This window comes from Artemia franciscana, unplaced genomic scaffold (genome assembly GCF_032884065.1).
Source record: "Artemia franciscana unplaced genomic scaffold, ASM3288406v1 PGA_scaffold_67, whole genome shotgun sequence".
Classification (NCBI taxonomy): Eukaryota; Metazoa; Arthropoda; class Branchiopoda; order Anostraca; family Artemiidae; genus Artemia; species Artemia franciscana.
In genome coordinates this window covers 1,112,302-1,131,451 of record NW_027062705.1, presented here as the reverse complement: position 1 = coordinate 1,131,451, position 19,150 = coordinate 1,112,302, and the positions used below count along the sequence as shown (strand labels likewise).

The 19,150-nt window shown below is 35.7% G+C and overlaps 1 protein-coding gene across 1 annotated transcript in view; it reads left to right on the top strand.

Annotated features, from left to right (window-relative positions):
* The first annotated feature begins 1,570 nt into the window (after positions 1–1,570).
* The window catches only part of LOC136042120 (uncharacterized), a 67,449-nt gene continuing 49,869 nt past the window's right edge, over positions 1,571–19,150 (top strand). Inside the window, exons 1-2 of the mRNA XM_065727020.1 lie at positions 1,571–1,645; positions 11,548–11,890. Coding sequence (XP_065583092.1) covers positions 11,548–11,890 — 343 coding nt within the window. The 5' untranslated portion in view covers positions 1,571–1,645. The remainder of the gene's footprint in view (positions 1,646–11,547; positions 11,891–19,150) is intronic.

The following is a 19,150-nucleotide window of genomic DNA, read 5'->3' as shown; positions in this document are numbered from 1 at the left end:
TCACATTCATCCCATCAAAATTTTGAGATAACCATTTTGTTCAGCATAATCGCTAATAAGTGTCTTTCAGGATGACTTGACCCCCCTCCCAAAGCTATCTGCTTTGCCTATTGCTTACGTATTTTATCAGCTATTAGGACGTATACAGACATTTTCGGAAGGGGGATTTTCTTGGATTGAGGGGGGAAGACGTTGGAGGATCTTTCTAATGAGAAATTTTTCACAGGGGTATGAAATTTTCCATGGAGGGAAAGCAGGATTTCACGGGCTTAATTAAAAAACGATCAGAAATAAAATTAAAAATACAAGTTTTTTCAATTGAAAGTAAGGAGAAAAATTAAAACTTAAAACGAAAAGGAACAATTACGTATTTGAGGGGGTTATCCCCTCCTCAAATGCTTAGCTCTCAACACTAAGGTTTTCTATAAGTCTTTCAAAAAGCCTTATTATCCATTAAACTGTGCTTGTGTTTCAGGAGTCATTCTTAAATAATTGGAACAAAAATCTTTAGCTTAAAGAGTGAGCTATTGAGGAGGGGGTGACCCCCTCATATGCGTAGTAATTTCTGTTTGTTTCAAATTTTAATGTTGCTCCTTACTTTCTGTTGAAAACACCATTTTTTAAATTCAGTTTTTAGAAAATATGACTGCTTGTTCACAATAATCCTGCAAAGGTACACCCTAGGAGGGTGTTTCCTCTCTCCGAACCTCGCGTATATAAACAAGTTGCGCCTTATTCGACTCAGGGTTGTTCATTGGAAGTTCATAGCACATCCTCAAATAACTAAATGGCAATCGCTCAAATAAACTAAGTGACATAGTTGTTTATATCCAGTTTTTTTTTCTAGGTTGCACTTGCTTTCGAGCCGAAACTAGTACTAGGAAATACACTATATATAAATTACAATCTTTTCATTCTAATGTTTAATTATTTTATGATATAATTGAAAATTTGAGGAGTTTTAGTTTAATAAAAACCCTTCAGCATGAAAAAAAATTACAAGCTACACTATTTCTTATGTTTTATATCTAAAGCTACATTCTGCTACTTAGAGGAATTTGGGGTTTTACAGCAACCATAAGATCTGTCAAATCAATGAAATAGCCTTATAAAAATATAGAAAAAAATAATAAGAATAATAGCCTAATTTAAAAATAATTAAATAATAATATAGAAAAATAGCCTTATAAGAATGCACAAAGAAAAGTTATTTACAAACTACAAGGTATTCATTTAATTCATTGTAAGTTTTACGAATTTCTTAAGGAATTTTAAACAAAAATTGTATTTTTTTGTATAAATTATAGAAAGTAGCAAGTGCACTACACAACCAATTATGACTATTAATTCATAAAAAGGATGTGACATTTGACAGATTAGTGATTTTTGACTAGCTATACAAAAAGCATGCAGCACACGAAAAGGCTCAAGATAAATCAGACGTATACGGGTTTCCTCGCAATTTGAATAACCTTGTTGACAAAATAAGTCTAAACATGAAGGCTACAACGGGTCAAAACAGATTAAGCTGCCTGCAGGCACTATGATGACCTCCTCTTGCGCTTTGTCCAACCTATGTAAGTGAGACCCACAAGTTCAATTTAAGTTGTGGTGCTATTAATTTAAAAAATATAGGGATAGGAAAGTAAGTACATATTTTACACTTCTCTATTTTCCAGGGTTGTGGTTTGGATTTTAAAAATGTCTACTTTCCTTTATTTTATTTCTTTATGGTGAATTACAAGGAGACTTGCTATGGTGTGTAAGCATTTGAAAATAAATAAAGGTAAATGTTTAGTTTCGTCACAAGCTGTCTAAAGTGCGTATTACTGCATATAGCAAGATTCTGATGATCGCATATTGTTTCTTTGTCACTATTAGAGAAGCGCATTCATTTCTTAGCTTTTTAAAACCCCCCTCCAACGAAAATAAAAATGTGTAAAGTGGACTTGCCTACAGGTAACATTACCTATAGAGCGAAGCGTATTAGTCCATGAGCCCCGCGGGCAGCGGAGCGAGGTCTGTATTCTATATTTATTCAATAAAGTGATAAAACTAAAAAAAAAACTCAAAAGAGGTTTACTAAATAAATATAGAATACATACCTCGCTCCGCTGCCTGCGGGGCTCATGGTCTAACATGCTTCATTCTATAGGTAATGTTATCTGTAAGCAACCTCACTTTACGCATTTTTAGTTTGCCCTATGGAGGAGGAGGGTCAACCAGAAATAGACGTGTTCCTAGAATTACCATTTCTAAGTACAATAATGTGGAAACTATGTTGCTTCGCAGCATAGTTTCCAGTTTAGATAGCTTGTGACGAAACTACACATATACCACAGACTTCCTGTGGTGTGTAAGCATTTGAAAATAAATAAAATAAAACATGAAATTATGAGCATTCATTCCTTTATTTATTTTTTTGGCCTATTTTTATTAAGTTATGGTTGCAGCAACAGCTGCAACCTAGCTAAAAGAGAACCACAGGTCGTAGTAGCTGAAAGTTTCAACGTTGATAAAAAAAAAAAAATTGTCCAAAGATAAAAAAATGTTATTTGAAGCTATATAAGGAAGGGTGACTACACGTTTAGTTAGTTTGAATAGCAGAAGTTTATAGCAAAAAGAAATTTTGTGGAATATTGAAAAAAAGGGTCGAAGCTCACGGAAATAGCGATGGATCACAATGGAAAGTGTATTGTTGGAATCACCAGCATTGAAAGCCTTGCACAAGAGAGTACCGCGTTGAAGATAAAGGAAAATCACTTTTAGCATGAGTAGTACAAATCTAAAACATTTTCAAAATTCCTAATTGGTGAGGTTTATAGTCCTCCTCTCCTCTAAGTCCTTATCAGCTCCCCTAAGAAGTTACATTAACCTTCTATTAAATACCAGAATTAGCAGACGACTGCAAAATCAAAGGGAGGATTAAGGACTCAATCGAATCTCTCCATAATACCAATTTGCTTTTCGTAGATAGGCATATATGTTGATTAAATTAAAAAAAAACAAGTTTTTTAACTGAAAGTGAGGAGCAACATTAAAATTTAAAAAGAAAAGAAATTATTACGCGTATGAGGGGATTTGCCCCTTCGTCAATACCTCGCTCTTTACGCTAAAGTTCGAATTTCGTTCCGATTCTTTAAGAATGACCCCTGAATCGCAAAGGCCGTTTAATTAGAATATGTAGCGCTTTTGAAAGTACTAAATTTTTAGCGTAAAGAGTGAGGTATTGACGAGGGGGTGAACCTTCTTGTATTAGTAATAATTTCTGTTCGTTTTAAATTTTAATGTTGCTCCTTACTTTCAGTTGAAAACAAACTTTTTTAAATTTAATTTCTGATCATTTTTCAAATACTACAGGGATAACCAGCTTCATAGAAATTATTTTCCCCCATGAAAAATTCCTCCGTGGAAAGATCCTTCTACGCAACCCAATCTACCCCCCCCCACTAGAAAAATCCCCCCGAAAATGTCTGTATACTTCCCAATAACCAATACTATATGTGAACAATGGACTAAGTTCATGACTTGCAGCCCTTCTCCCAGGGAATGTGGGGAATTAAGTTGTCCTCAAAGACATAGTTGTTAGATATTTTGACTATGCAGAAAAAAAATGGCTATTTCAAAATTTTCATCCGGTGACTTTGGTAAAAAAAATGAGCGTGGGAGAGGGCCTAGCTGCCCGCTTAAAAGATGGTCAATTATAAGAGCGCTAGATCTTTTAATTTCCGCTCAAATAAGCCCTCTCACAACACTCTAGGACCACTGAGTCGGTATGATCACCGCTGGGAAAAATATATAAAAAATAAATAAATACGCATCCGTGATCTTTCTTATGGTAAAAAATACATATTCCGCATTTTTGCAGATACAAGCTTAAAACCTCTACATTAGAGTTCGCTGATGTGGTGAATCTGATGGTGTGATTTTCATTAAGATTTTACGACTCTTAGGGGGTGTTTCCCCCTTTTTTTGAAAATAAGCCAAATTTTCTATGGCTAGTAACTTGTGATGAATAGTGACTAAACTTGTATATTTACAATCAGCATATAAATCCAATTCTTTTGATCAACCTATCGGTATCAGAAGTCTTTTTTTTTTAGAGTTTCGGTTACTATGGAGCCGGGTCACTCGTTACTTACGGTTTGTTACCACGAACTGATTGATAAGAAAATTTTTCAAGTGCCAAATGACACCAAAAATGAAGCGTTTTAGTGCCTTTTTTGTAGTTAAGAGGCTGAGAGCTGTGAAAAGCATACCATAATAATATCTATAATGGAAAATCCTCAACTGGGTTTTACGACTGGGGTTTACAGCTTCTCACCTTGTAAGGAGTCCCTTTCGGCCCCCTTCGTAAGTGAAGACTCGAAAACAAGGTTTTAAATAGCTCGTCAAATTAAAAAAAAAAAAAAAACATCGCAAACTCCGAATTGGAATAGTTACTAATATTTATATTATATAAACATAAAGCTAACAAATATTTGATCAAATAGCAGTTCAGCAGAAGGCATCATAAGATTTACCTTGTTCTTTCAGAGCAATTTTTCACCTCATATATAATCAATAATAAAAAATCTTTTTTTACAAAAGAAGTTTTCCAAATAAAAGCAAAGACTAAAAAGAACTACATAAAGCCTAAGACAAAAAGAAATAGTAAAATAGAAATTCAATAAACAAAGAAAACCCAAAAGAAATAAAAATTTGCAATAAAAATCAAGTCAAATTTCAAACAAATTGAAATTCCTACAAACAGGAGTGGGACTAACGCTTCCTGTACTTTTTAAGGACATGTACTTCCTCTGCGGTCTACTGAAAGCATGAAGTTGTAGGCTAGTCGTATTAGTAATAGTCAAAGTAGTACTAGCCGTAGTTGTAGTAGTAGAAGAAGCATTATTTGTAACTATTGCAGTTGTAATAGTGGCCTAGTAGTCGTAGTAGTAATAATCATAGTAGTAGTTGTAGTAATAGTAGGCTTAGTTGCAGTAACCCTTATCGTGGTTGTAATAGTAGTAGTCATAGCATTAGTAGTTGGAACATTAGTAGTTGTAGTAATAGTAGTTGTAGCAGTATTAGTCGCAATAGTAGTAGCAATCATAGTGATTGCACCAGTCGCAGTAGTAGTACTAGCAGCAGTTGTAGCAACAATAGTTGAAGTAGTCGTAGTTGTAGACGTAAAACTATTAGTTTTGGTATATGTAATAGCAGTCACAGTAAAAGCAGTCATAGCAGTAACAGTCGTAGTGGTCATAGTAGTCGCAGTAGCCGTAGCAGAAGAAGCTGTAATATTGGTAGTTCTAGATGTAGTAGTTTTAGTAGTAGCCTACTAGTCGCAGTAATGGCAGTATTGGCACTGTAGTAGTGGTTTTTAGTAGAAATAGGGGTAGTAGTAGTAGTAGTAGCTGTAGTTGTCGTCGAAGTAGCAGTTGTAGTTGTAGTAGTGGTCGAAGTAGCAGTTGTAGTAATAATAGTAGTAATAGTCGTACTAGTGGTAGTCAGATTGGTAATTGTAGTTAGTCATAGTAGTAATGATTGTTGTAGTAGTCTCAGTAGTAGCAATTCTAGTAATAGCAATCGTAGTAGTTGAAGTCATAGTAGCAGTAGCTGTAGTAGGAGTAATCGTAGTAATTGTAGTAGTTTTATTAATAGTAGTCGCAGCAGTAGCAATCGTAATAGTAGTAGCCTTAATACCTGTAGTCGCAGCAGTAATAGCCGATAGCAGTTGAAGTAGTACGCGTAGTAAGAATAGTCGCTTTAGTAGTTTTTGTTGTAATAACAGAAGTAGTAGTAGTAATCCTAGTAGTTGTTGTTGCATTTGTAGCAGTAGTAAAAACAGAAGTAATACGCACAGTGCCTTTTGGTTAGTCCGAAATTCCCCTCGACATGCCCTGGAAGTTTCAACTTAATACCTTTAACCGTTTAAGAGACACGCGATCAAACATACCTTTATTTCCCAAAAATAAAACCTATTAATGCCAACACTCTAGCGTTGCCCACTGTAGCAGTGACGACACTTCGACGTGTTGTTTATTTATTATTTCTGTCCCAGAGTCACATGGAAGGGATGGTCAAACTAACTTCGAAGGGGATTTATTCAATTTTACATTAAAGTCCTAGTGCCCCCTTTAAGAGTCGAAGGTGATTGGAAGGTGGAAGGCCCCGGCTCACAACTTTTTAACTACCCCCCGCCCCAACCATGTACTTCCAATCAAAATTTTGAGATAGCGATTTTATTTAAAATACTCTAAAGGTCAAATAATTATGCTCAGACGATTGTATGACAATCCCCCCCCCCAGAGCCCCTTGAGCAAGAGCTCTAAGTTATGTAAGTTGCACAGAGCTTACATTTAGGGTTTGTAATTGAAAAATATAGGCATATTCAATCCTTGGTCTAAAAAAGGACTAATTGCTAGCATAACTGCTAGCAACTCAGCGAAATTGCTAAATTATGCTGACGAGCCCTCATAGAGGGACTGTAAGCGAATATAAGGGTAAAAAGCTCTCTAATATCATTCGTGGAAAATATAAGCATTCCCCCCTTTTTGTCACAATTAGTCAAAATGTATGCATTGAGACAATGTAATGCTCTATACGCAGGCTTGCTTTGAAGCCAAACTGACTATCGGGAGTGAAACACCAATTATTGACATGTGTAGTCATAAACAGCTCCATTAATTTAGACAATCTTGTAGTTTTTTTTCTATCTCAGGAATGACATAAATATTTTCATTCATGAACTTTAAACCATAAGATTCGATAATAGTCTGATCTTTATGTTGTGACTCTGAATGGAATTCCCTGCCCATTAAAATTCGGCTAGGTCATTCTTATGGATAATTTAAAAAAGAGCTAACTGACCACCTCCTATGCCTAGAAAGTTATATTTCTTCTCCCTTCTGTATTTTCCCTCTATCTTTCCTTTGCAACTTTTTTTGTGCCGTCATTTAATTTAATTTGTGCTTAATTTAATGCTTAATAAGTGTTGTAATTTAATTTAATTGATGGAGGTGTGATATTATCTATTATTAGTGCTTTTATTTAATACAATGTTTGGTCCCCCACTCTCACAGGCCAAAGAACCTTTGTAGGGGAATTAGGATCTGTAATTTTTTTCTTTCTTTAAATAAATCGATTGAATGATTGATTTAGATACCGGGGTGCCAGTTATAAGAGGGTATGAGGCATATTATTTCGGCTTTTTACTTTTTATGGGACTTGGTATTAACCAAGTGACATATAGCAATCGCCAATTCTGTCGGTCTGTCGGTCCCGGTTTTGCTACTTTAGGCACTTCCAGGTAAGAAAGGACGATGGTATTTGGCAGGAGTATCAGGGACGGGACCAGCTTAAATTACAAATAGTCGTTTTCCCAATTTGACCATCTGGGGGGAGTGGAGGGCCGGTTAATTGGGAAAAAATAGAAAAATTGAAGTATTTTTAACTTACGAACTGTTGATCAGATCTTAATGAAATTTGATGTTTGGAAGGATATCGTGTCTCAGAGCTGTTATTTTTAATCCCGACCCGATCTGGTGACATTGGGGGGGATATGGGAGGGGGAAACCTAAAATCTTGGAAAACACTTAGAGTGGAGGGATCGCGATGAAACTTGATTCAGATTCATGATTGACATAACTGGAACGGACCAACTCTCTTTGGGGTGGTTGGGGGGGGGGGGTAATTCTGAAAAATTAAAAAAATGAGGTATTTATAACTTACGAGCGGGTGATCGGATCTCAATGAAATTTGATATTTATAAGGATATGGTGTCTTAGAGTTCTTATTTTAAATCCCGACCAGATCTGGTGACATTGGGGGGGGGGGGTTGGGAGGGGGAAACCTAAAACTCGGAAAACACTTAGAGTGGAGGGATCGGGATGAAACTTGGTGGGAAAGTAAGTACAAGTCCTAGATACTTGATTGACATAGCCGGAACGGATCCGCTCTCTTTGGGGTAGTTGGGGGAGGGGTTAATTCTGAAAAATTAGAAAAAATGAGGTATTTTTAACTTACGAACGGGTGATCGGATCTGAATGAAATTTGATATTTAGAAGGATATCGTGTCTCAAAGCTCTTATTTTAAATCCTGACCGAATCTGGTGACATTGGGGAAGTTTGGGGTGGGGAACCTAAAATCATGGAAAACACTTAGATTGGAGGGATCGGGATGAAACTTGGTGGGAAAAATAAGAGCAGAAGTCTTACATACGTGATTTAAATAATTGGAACGGATCCGCTCTATTGGGGGGGGGGCTAATTCTGAAAAATAAGAAAAAATGACGTATTTTAAACTTACGAAGGAATGATCGGATCTTCATGAAACTTCATATTTAGAAGGACCTCAGAACTCAGATCTCTTATTTTAAATCTAAACCGGATCAAGCGTAATTCGGGGGGAGGGGCAGTTGGGGGGACCGGAAATCTTAGCAAATACTTAAAGCGGTGAGATCAGGATAAAAATGGATGGGAAGAATAGAAACCTGTCTAAGATACGTGACTGACATAACCGGACCGGATCTGCTCTCTTTGGTGGAATCGGGGGGGGGGGAGAAAATTTTGAAAATTGAGGTATTTGTAACTTACGAAAGGGCGACCAGATCTTAATGAAATTTGATATTTAGAAGGATCTTGTGCTTTAAAGTTCTAATTTTCAATTCCTACCGGACCCTGTGACATTGGGGGGAGTTGGAGGGGGAAACCGGAATTCTTGGAAAACATGAAAATTGGGGTATTTTTATCTTACGAATAGATGATCGGATCTTAATGAAATTAAATAAAAAAAAACAAGTTTTTTTAACTGAAAGTAAGGAGCGACATTAAAACTTAAAACGAACAGAAATTACCCCGTATATGAAAGGGGCTGCTCCTTCTTCAACGCCTTGCTCTTTGCACTAAAGTTCGACTCTTTCTCTCAACTCTACTTTTTAAAATAGTAAAAACTTTAGCTTAAAGAGCAGGGCGTTGAAGAAGGAGCAGCCCCTTTCATATACGGGGTAATTTCTGTTCGTTTTAAGTTTTAATGTCGCTCCTTACTTTCAATTAAATAAATTTGTTTTTTTTATTTAAGTTCTGAACGTTTTTTTTTAGTTAATCCATGTTTTAATTTCGGCTCTCCGCAGATGAATAATTAAAGCGAAATTTGCATATTTATTTATTTGGCTAAATGGCTTTCTCGTTGTTTTGATCGAATGATTTTGCGAAAAAAGGAGGGGAAGGAGGCCCAGTTGCTCTCCAAGTTTTTGGATACTTAAAAAGGCAACTAGAACTTTTAGTTTTTACGAATGTTTTCATTAGTAAAAGATATACGTAACTTACGAATTAGCTTACGTAAGAAATTTCTATGTTCGTATGTTTTTATTACGTATATGAGAAGGTTCGCCCACTCGTCAATACCTCGTCAATAACTCTTTGCATTAAAGCTTAAATTGTGTCCCCTGAATCACAAAGGCCGTAGAATAAATAGTTGAAATTACTAAAAATCCTTTAGCGTAAAGAGTGGGGTATTAGGAGGAGGTGAACCTCTTATATGCGTAATATTTTCTGTTCGTTTTAAGTTTTAATGCTACTCCATACTTCCAGTTGAAAAAGAATTTTCATATTTATTTTCTCATTTTTTTTTAAATAATGCTAGAAAATGCTGCGCCCCCTTTATGGAAATCTTCTTCCCCCATGACAAATTCATCCATGGCAAATCTCCCCCACATAGTCTCAAATCTCCCCCTCTTATCAATCCCCCCCCCTCCCAACCAAAAATTCCCCCTGAAAACGTCTCTACATTTCCCAATAACACTGGTCAAAATGTGCAACTTGCAGCCCCTCCCACGGGGACTGTGGGGGAGTAAGTCGTCCTCAAAGACATAGTTATAAGGTTTTTCGACTATGCTGAATAAAATGGCTATCTCAGAATTTTGATCCGACTACTTTGGGAAAAAATGAGCGTGGGAGGGGGCCTAGGTGCCCTCCAATTTTTTTGGTCACTTAAAAAGGGCACTAGAACTTTTTATTTCCGTTGGAATGAGCCCTCTCGCAAAATTTTAGGACCTCTGGGTCGATACGATCACCTCTGGGAAAAAAAAAAAACAAAAAAAAAAAAAAACAAATAAACACGCCTCCGTGATTTGTCTTCTGGCAAAAAATACAAAATTCCACATTTTTGTAGATAGGATCTTGGAACTTGTTCCATGGGGTTCTCTGATACGCTGAATCTGATGGTGTGATTCTCATTAGGATTCTATGACTTTTAGGGGGTGTTTCACCCTATTTTCTAAAATAGGGCATATTTTCTCAGGCTCGTAACTTTTGATGGGTTAGATTAAACTTGATGAAACTTATATATTTAAAATCAGCATTAAAATGCGATTTGTTTTATGTAACTATTGGTATCAAAATTCCGTTTTTTAGAGTTTTGGCTACTATTGAGCCGGGTCGCTCCTTACTACAGTTCGTTACCACGAACTGTTTGATTTGATTTTTAGAAGGAATTCATGTCTCTGAGCTCTTATTTCAAATCCCAACCAGATCTTTTGACATTGGGGGGAGCTGGAGGGGGAAATCTTGGAAAAACACTTGGAGTGGAGGAATCGGGATGAAGCTTGGTGGATAGAATAAACAAATGTCCTTGATACGTGATTGAGAGAATCGTACTGGATTTGCTCTCTTTGGGGGAGTTGGGGGGAGGGGTTCAGTGATTTGGCGAGTTTTGTGCTTCTGGGCGTGCTAGGACGATTAAAATTGGTAGGCGTGTCAGGGAGCTGCAAAATTTGACTTGATAAAGTCGTTTTCCCAGATTCGAGCATCTGGGGCTAAAGGGAGAGGAAAAATTTGAAAAAATTAGGTATTTATAACTTACGAGTGGGTGATCGGATCTTAATGAATTTTGATATTTAGAAGGAAATCGTGACTCAGAGCTCTTTTTTTAAATCCTGACCGGCATTAAGCCTCTTATTTTCCTTTTTAAATCAATCTATTGATTCATAGAATTTTGTTAGAGCTCATACCATATGATCTCTTGGCTCTTAGCTCTTCTCGCCTCGTCACAAGTGCCATATGTGCTCTTAGCTCTTGTTTTTAGGAACAGCGTTGCTATACCTATTGAAAATATTATGCGATTGATCCAAAACAAAAGATCCTCTTATAAAGCAAATCAAATTGTTCAATGAGCTTTGCACTACCATAAAACAAACTTATATGTCAGACTGTATCTACATCTCCTGAAAATTTTTATTTGGCGTAGTATAGCCTATTTCACGTTATTGACACTGACGAACAAAAGTGTATATAGCTCTCATACTCCTGAAACTGGCAGTATCCTTATTTGCTTGTAGATGTTTTGTACCGAATCACGGGGTTGCCTGTCAACCAACAATTGAACAGCAAAGATACTAAAAGATACTGAACTCTTGCCTCTTCTTTAAGAAAACATGATAAAGGACCTGGAGCAGTGCAATTTCAACTTCATGCTTTTAGGCCACATTATTTGTGTTGCAACTCATCTGTTTTTTTAAGTTCTTTTTGAATTGAAATACTTATTTGTCAAAATTGTATTTACAGATGATCGGCTTCCTTCTTGCGTTCACTTTGCGACCCTGTCTATTGAATGCAGCATCTTTAAGGGAGGAACCGCTCTACTACCCCGAAAATGATAATCAGCAGCTTATCCAAACTCTTCAAGCACAACCTCGAACAAGTCAGTCCCAGCCCTTTGTTCCATATACTCCTGAGCAGTTTAAACAAGGTTTTGGGCTTGTGTCATCGGATGATACCACATACTCTCCTGAAGAGGAAAACCCACTCTCAAAAATGTGGAGCATTATAAAAGATTATGTTTCAGGAACTCCTGGGTTAGAAACAGCAAGAGCAGAAGAAAGAAAGGGTGGTGGAGGTATCGATGTTGGTAGGTAATGATTTAATAAAAGTCTTTTTAATAAACAATTTTACAGGAAATTCAATTTATGAATTCAACTATATTGGTAAATTTGCTGGAAATTATTTTGATGATTTAACATTGGCTATGTATAAGTTCTATGTAAAATATTGTTCAAATAAAAAAAAAAAATCGATAATTTTTTAATGTACTGCGTGCTATAGTTTGGCACACATACTTTGGCAACACAAATATTTAATGGTAAGTTGCAACGTTCTCGTATTTTTGTTTTTGTTTAACCAACCAATTCTTCAAAAAATTACAAAATAGCTAACACCTACGCTAATATGAAATTATTTTAATGTTTTATGTTTTAACTCATAAATCAACTTTTAATATCAGCTAATAAAATAATCCAACAATATTTTCAGAAAACAAACAGCTCGTGGTAATAAACTGTAAGTATAGAGCGGCTCGTATCTTGGCTATAGCAACTGAAAACCAAAAAAAAAAAAAAATGGTAAAAAAAACATTCCAAAACAATAACTTATGTCAATTTTACGATAATTATTTATATCTAATTAAGGAATTTTAAAATAGCCTGTAAGCAGTTATGAGCCTGGGAGAATTTTCGTAAGAAAGAGGTGTAAAGACCCCTAAAATTAGCGTATATTAATATTCAAGTATTTGTTTTGATTTCTTTCAGAGTGATAATACCAACAAAGTGGTCATAATATATTTAAAGAGTACACATTCCAAATAAAATTTAAAGCTATAGTTCTAATTTTAAGCACCAAAAGAAATAATGTTCCGCGAAAGTGCTTTTCTGTCATTTTGTACCCAAATCTAAATTTTTGGCTCTAACAGGGCCAAAATATATCGTTTTAAAATTTTGATATAGCATGTCGGTTGATCATTATTGATCAACATTGACCGTTGATCATTATTGATCGTCCCAGACCTAGGCAGAGCGAAATGTTGATCTCTGCCATTTTGATCAACAGAAAAAAGATTTTAGACCGAATAGAGTCAAATTGCTTTCGAGAGAGCTAATGGGCTTAAAGCAATAAAAAGCTTTGTAATTAGCCTCTTGGGTTTTGGCACGAGATGCTGCCACATTCGTTTCTTAGCACATTCGTTTCTTTAGCACATTCGTTTCTTTAGCACATTCTTAGCACATTCGTTTCTTTAGCACATTCTTAGCACATTCGTTTGTTAGCATATTCGTTTCTTTAGCACATTCTTAGCACATTCGTTTCTTAGCACATTCGTTTCTTTAGCACATTCTTAGCACATTCGTTTCTTAGCACATTCGTTTCTTTAGCACATTCTTAGCACATTCGTTTCTTAGCACATTCGTTTCTTTAGCACATTCTTAGCACATTCGTTTCTTAGCACATTCGTTTCTTTAGCACATTCTTAGCACATTCGTTTCTTAGCACATTCGTTTCTTTAGCACATTCTTAGCACATTCGTTTCTTTAGCACATTCGTTTCTTAGCACATTCGTTTCTTTAGCACATTCTTAGCACATTCGTTTCTTTAGCACATTCTTAGCACATTCGTTTCTTAGCACATTCGTTTCTTTAGCACATTCTTAGCACATTCGTTTCTTAGCACATTCGTTTCTTTAGCACATTCTTAGCACATTCGTTTCTTAGCACATTCGTTTCTTTAGCACATTCTTAGCACATTTGTTTCTTAGCACATTCGTTTCTTTAGCACATTCTTAGCACATTCGTTTCTTAGCACATTCGTTTCCTTAGCACATTCTTAGCATATTCGTTTCTTAGCACATTCGTTCTTAGCATTCGTTTCTTTACACAGTCCCGATAAAATGAAATGCCATTATGTAAGATATAAACACAGTAATACTAACGTTTATAGCACATTACATTGCTGCTCGTCACTTGTTAGAGGAGGTTGAAAGGTCAGAGGGACTTTTTTGGATAAGGGAGTTTTTTTTTAATAAGGGAGAGCGGGCTTCCTATCCTGAAAAGGAATTTTATTTAAGTTTGAATCTTCCTAATTTCCTTGAGAGGTCCTTCCAATCACTGTGGAAAGGTTATTTAGTCTCTTACATGTCCTCATTTGGAATAATTTATCTGTGTTAAGGTTCAAACTGAACATGAGTGGTAGTATAGTTCATCTGTTATTACAGAAACAATTTTAGCGAGAAATAAAAGTTAACTTTCCCTGATATATTTAGTCAGTTGAGAAGATTAATTAGATACTAGATTGGGATTGTTGTATGCGGTAAGTGCTCATTGAAAATTAAAGGATATTGAAGGCCAGTTAATCGTAAATCTATTTATATTAACAAAATTTTCATTTGCTATTCATTTTCACTAATATATTTGCTTCAATGAACCGGTGGTCAGTTTTTGTAACAAATATAGCAAATATGCGGTTACTATTTCAAGTTCAAAACGTCAGTTTTTTGGACGTAAAATTTCTCACCTTTTTCGTTGGCGTATCCAAGCCATTCCTTTAAATTATTAAATAAAAAAAACAAGTTTTTTCAACTGAAAGTAAGGAGTGACATCAAAACTTAAAACGCACAGAAATTACTTCGTATATGAAAGAGGCTGCTTCCTCATCAACGCCCCGCTCTTTACGCTAAAGTTTGACTCTTTCTCTCAATTCTTCTTTCTAAAACAGTAAAAAACTTTAGCGTAAAGAGCGAAGCGTTGATGAGGAAGCAGCCTCTTTCATATACGAAGTAATTTCTGTGCGTTTTAAGTTTTGATGTCACTCCTTACTTTCAGTTGAAAAAACTTGTTTTTTTTATTTAATTTCTGAACGTTTTTGAATCAATGCATGTTTTGATTTTGGCTCTCCGCAGAGGAATGATCAAAACGAAATTTGCATATTTTTTTTTTGGCTCAATGGCTTTCTCATAATTTTGATCGAATGATTTTGAGAAAAAAAGAGCGGGGGACGAAGCCTAGTTGCCCCCCGATTTTTTGGTTAATTAAAAAGGCAACTAGAACTTTTAATTTTTTACGAATCTTTTTATTGGTAAAAGATTTACGTAACTTATAAATTAGCTTACGTAAAGAACTTTTGTATTCTCATGTTTTTATTACATATATGAGGGGATTCGCCCCATCGTCAGTACCTCGCTCTTTACACGAAAGCTTAAATTTTATCCCAATTCATTAAGAATGACCCCCTGAATCACAAAAGCCGTAGAATAAGTAGTTGAAATTACCGAAAATACTTTAGCGTAAAGAGCGAGGTATTAGAAGGAGGTGAGCCCCTCATATGGGTAATAATTTCTGTTTGTTTTAAGTTTTATTGCTGTTCCTTACTTCCAGCTGAAAAAGCTTTTTCACTTTTATTTTTTAATTGTTTTTTTTAATAATGCTAGTAAATCCTGCTCTCCCTTCATGGAAATTTTCTTCTCCCATTACAAATTCTCGAAGGAAAGTTCCCCCAGCATATCCCCCTCTTCTCAACCCCTCCCCCAAACCAAAAAAATCCTCCTGAAAACGCCTGTATACTTCCCAATAACCATTACTATATGTAAGCACAGGTCAAAGTTTGTAACTTGTTGCCCCTCCCACGGGGACTGTGGGGGAGTAAGTCGTCCCCAAAGACATAGTTATAAGGTTTTTTGACTCCGCTGAATAAAATGGCTATCTCAGAATTTTGATCCGTTGACTTTGGGAAAATAATTAGCGTGGGAGGGGGCCTAGGTGCCCTCCAATTTTTTTGGTCACTTAAAAAGGGCACTAGAACTTTTCATTTCCGTTAGAATGAGCCCTCTTGCAGCATTCTAGGACAACTGGGTCGATACGATCACCCCTGGGGAAAAGAAAAAAAAAACAAAAAAACAAAAAAACCAATAAACACGCATCCGTGATCTGCCTTCTGGCAAAAAATGCAAAATTCCACATTTTTGTAGATAGGAGCTCGAAACTTCTACAGTAGGGTTCTCTGATACGCTGAATCAGATGGTGTGATTTTCGTTAAGTTTCTATGACTTTTAGGGGGCGTTTCCCCCTATTTTCTAAAATAACGCAAATTTTCTCAGGCTCGTAACTTTTGATGGGTAAGACTAAACTTGATGAAACTTATATATTTAAAACCAGCATTAAAATGCGATTCTTTTGATGTAGCTATTGGTATCAAAATTCCATTTTTTAGAGTTTTGGTTACTATTGAGCCGGGTCGCTCCTTACTACAGTTCGTTACCACGAACTGTTTGATAATTTTCACCATACGCTACAGTAATATTCTATAATTGTTCGGACTTTTTACAATTATAAGTGTTACACATTTTTTTTATATTCCTTTCAAGCTTATCCGTTGTTGAATAGAGCTACCGATGCTCACTGAGTGTCGCAATCAGTATTTCTACTAACCTTGACTTTTTGGAAGTTCCACGAAAATTTCCCAAAACAAAAATTTTACTTTCTAAAATCTTTCCTAGAATTAACTTTAATGTTCCTGTGAACAATTTGTGTTTCATACTCTGTCTACGGCCCAACGAAAAGCAAGTTGTCCCCGATTGGAGTAGGAAGATTTCGCATTGAAAAATTTACAAGAAATGGGAACTTTCCGGGAGGGTTTAAAGTGGGAGGCTTTGAATAGATCGGGATGGAGGAGGAGGATGCGTAGCTATGTTGGCTTCGCGCAAACTGGTGCTGCGGTGAGTTGTTCATAGTCGTAGTATTTCGTGTTAACGTTAGTCTATTTACGATTGTTAATTTTTGGGTTGTTTTAGAGAGCTTAATTTCCATTCCAAACCCACAAAATTCCGGTTAGTAGAATCGCGAATCGTAAATAATAGCAAATACTAATGTAGGCTAAATGCCCAAAATTAAAAAGAAAAGAAACTTACAAACTTTGAAATAAAATTTCAATCTTTGTTTCAGAGCTACCCGACCCAGTAGGTTACACTTACAGTGACCCAGCTGGATATTCAATGCAGTCCGGTTTTGAGGGATATATTGTCCCGTCCATGCCCCATCTTGGAGAAAAAGGAGCCATAACAGGGCTTATTATAGCTGTAGCAGTCCTATCTGGTATACTTGCAGTTCTCATTCCTATGAGCTTGGGATGGTTGACAATGTTTAAAAGGATAAATATTGTTCGTAACATCTTAAATTGGCTCAGAACCAGATTATTTGGTAGATCTGGTCGTGAGTTCAGGATTGATTCAAGAACCGATGAATACTTAGAAAATTTAGCGTCAGAAGTATGGAAATCAATCTTAAAGCTAAGCGAGCAATCTTAGCTGTTTTGAACTTTTTTATGCATGTATATATTATAAATATTTTTGAATGTTTCTTTATATAAAAATTTCAGATTGTAAGGTAACAGTTCGACTTCTAAATCCAAGATTAGTTTTGTAAGGTGCTTGGCCAAGGCGAGATTAACAGCTTGCCCCTCAACATGCTTGAAAGTTGTCTTCTGTAAAAATGTTTCCTTTTCTCCTTTTTCCTTATTTTGAAAAATCTCCTTTTTGTTCCCACTGACTTGAGACTGAGCAGTAAACAGTTGGAACTATAAATAAACTTTAAATTGCTGCTTTGCAGTTTGTGCAATATACTTGGTAAAATTATTTTAAAGAAATTGGCTCGTCATATTTCCCAGACTTATATATTTTTTTTTTTTAGAAATCTTTCAAAATGGTGTTTTAATGAAAACTAAGTTTCCTTGAGTTTTTCAGATATTTAAATTTGTGTAACTAAATTTATTGATTTTTTTGCCAGAAAACAGCTATTGAGAGCTTATAAACTAGATTTTTATTTTTTGCAAGCTAATTAAGGTTTTTTTTTTATCCTAATCCTGTTTTATTGCATTGGTTTGCTGTTTTCAGTAACGCTCTAGTTTTTCCAAATTCTTCAAATATAGAGAAAAATTATGAACCAGTATGTTTGGAACTTTTTTCGCTTGCAAGTTTTAAGTTTCGACATCACCCTTTATTTATATCAGTAAAACTTGGGATAAAAAAAAACAAAACAAATTGCACTAAAAGCTTTCCGTAAACAATGGAAAACTTACATATTTTATGGTCATTATCCCTGGAGCTGTTTGGATGATTTTGCCCCAGAAAGCAAACTTGTTTTACCCTACGATGCTTCTGAGCAAAATGTCAGAATCCTGATACAATACATTGGGATTTACTGGAGAGGGTTGGGTATCTCGTTTTATAAAATGAATGAATTTTGTATTTCAAAACACTAGTTACAAGGTCATCTGACTAAATTTGCTTTCTCGTCATATATTTACTACTAGTACTGACAACTCACTGCAGTGCCAAGTCACCTGAGGTCAGCACAGCTAGGTTTGTTCCTCCTCTATCCCAAAATAAAAAAAAATATTTCCTCTTAGACCCTCCAAATAAATTCCAAATTTCTTTAAATCCTTTCTTACAAATGCTTCCCAACACATTTGGGGACAACCTGCTTTTCATTTGGAAAAGATTGGAGGGCAACTAGGCCTCCTCCCCCACCTCTTTTTTCTTGAAATCGTCCGATCAAAAAGAAGAGAAAGCCATTTAGCCAAAGAAAACGAAATAATATGCAAATTTCGTTTCAGTTATTCATGTACGGAGAGCCAAAATCAAAATATGCGTTAATTCAAAAACGTTTAGAAATTAAATAAATAAAAAAATTTTTAACTGAAAGTAAGGAGTGACATTAAAACTTAAAACGAACAGAAATTCCTCCGTATATGAAAGGAGCTGTTGCGTCCTCAACGCCCCGCTCTTTACGCTAAAGTTTTTTACTGTTTAAAAAAGTAGAGTCGAGAGAAAGAGTCAAACTTTAGCTTAAAGAGTGGGGTGTTGAGGACGGAAAAGCCCTTTCATATACGGATTAATTTCTGTTTGTTTTAAGTTTTAATGTCGCTCCTTACTTTCAGTTAAAAAACAAAAAAAAAACTGGTAAATGTTTACTTTCGTTCCAAGTGCTCTAAAGTGCATATTACTGCATATAGCAGGATTCTGAAGATCACATATTGCTTCCTTGTCATTATTAGAGAAGCACATTCATTTCTGGTTTACCCTCTTCCTCCATGGGGCAAACTAAAAATGCATAGAGTGGGCTTGCTTAAAGGTAACATTACCTATAGAGCAAAGCGTATCAGTCCATGAGCCCCACGGGCATCGGGGCGAGGTCTGTATTCTATGATTATTCAACAAAGAGTGATAAAACTAAAAAAATAGGTTTATTAAAGAAATATGCACTTTTCAGCACTTGGAACGAAAGTAAACATTTACCAAAAACCTTGTCTTTTTATTTATTTTGCCAAAAAGAACATTCTCTGTTAATCTGCC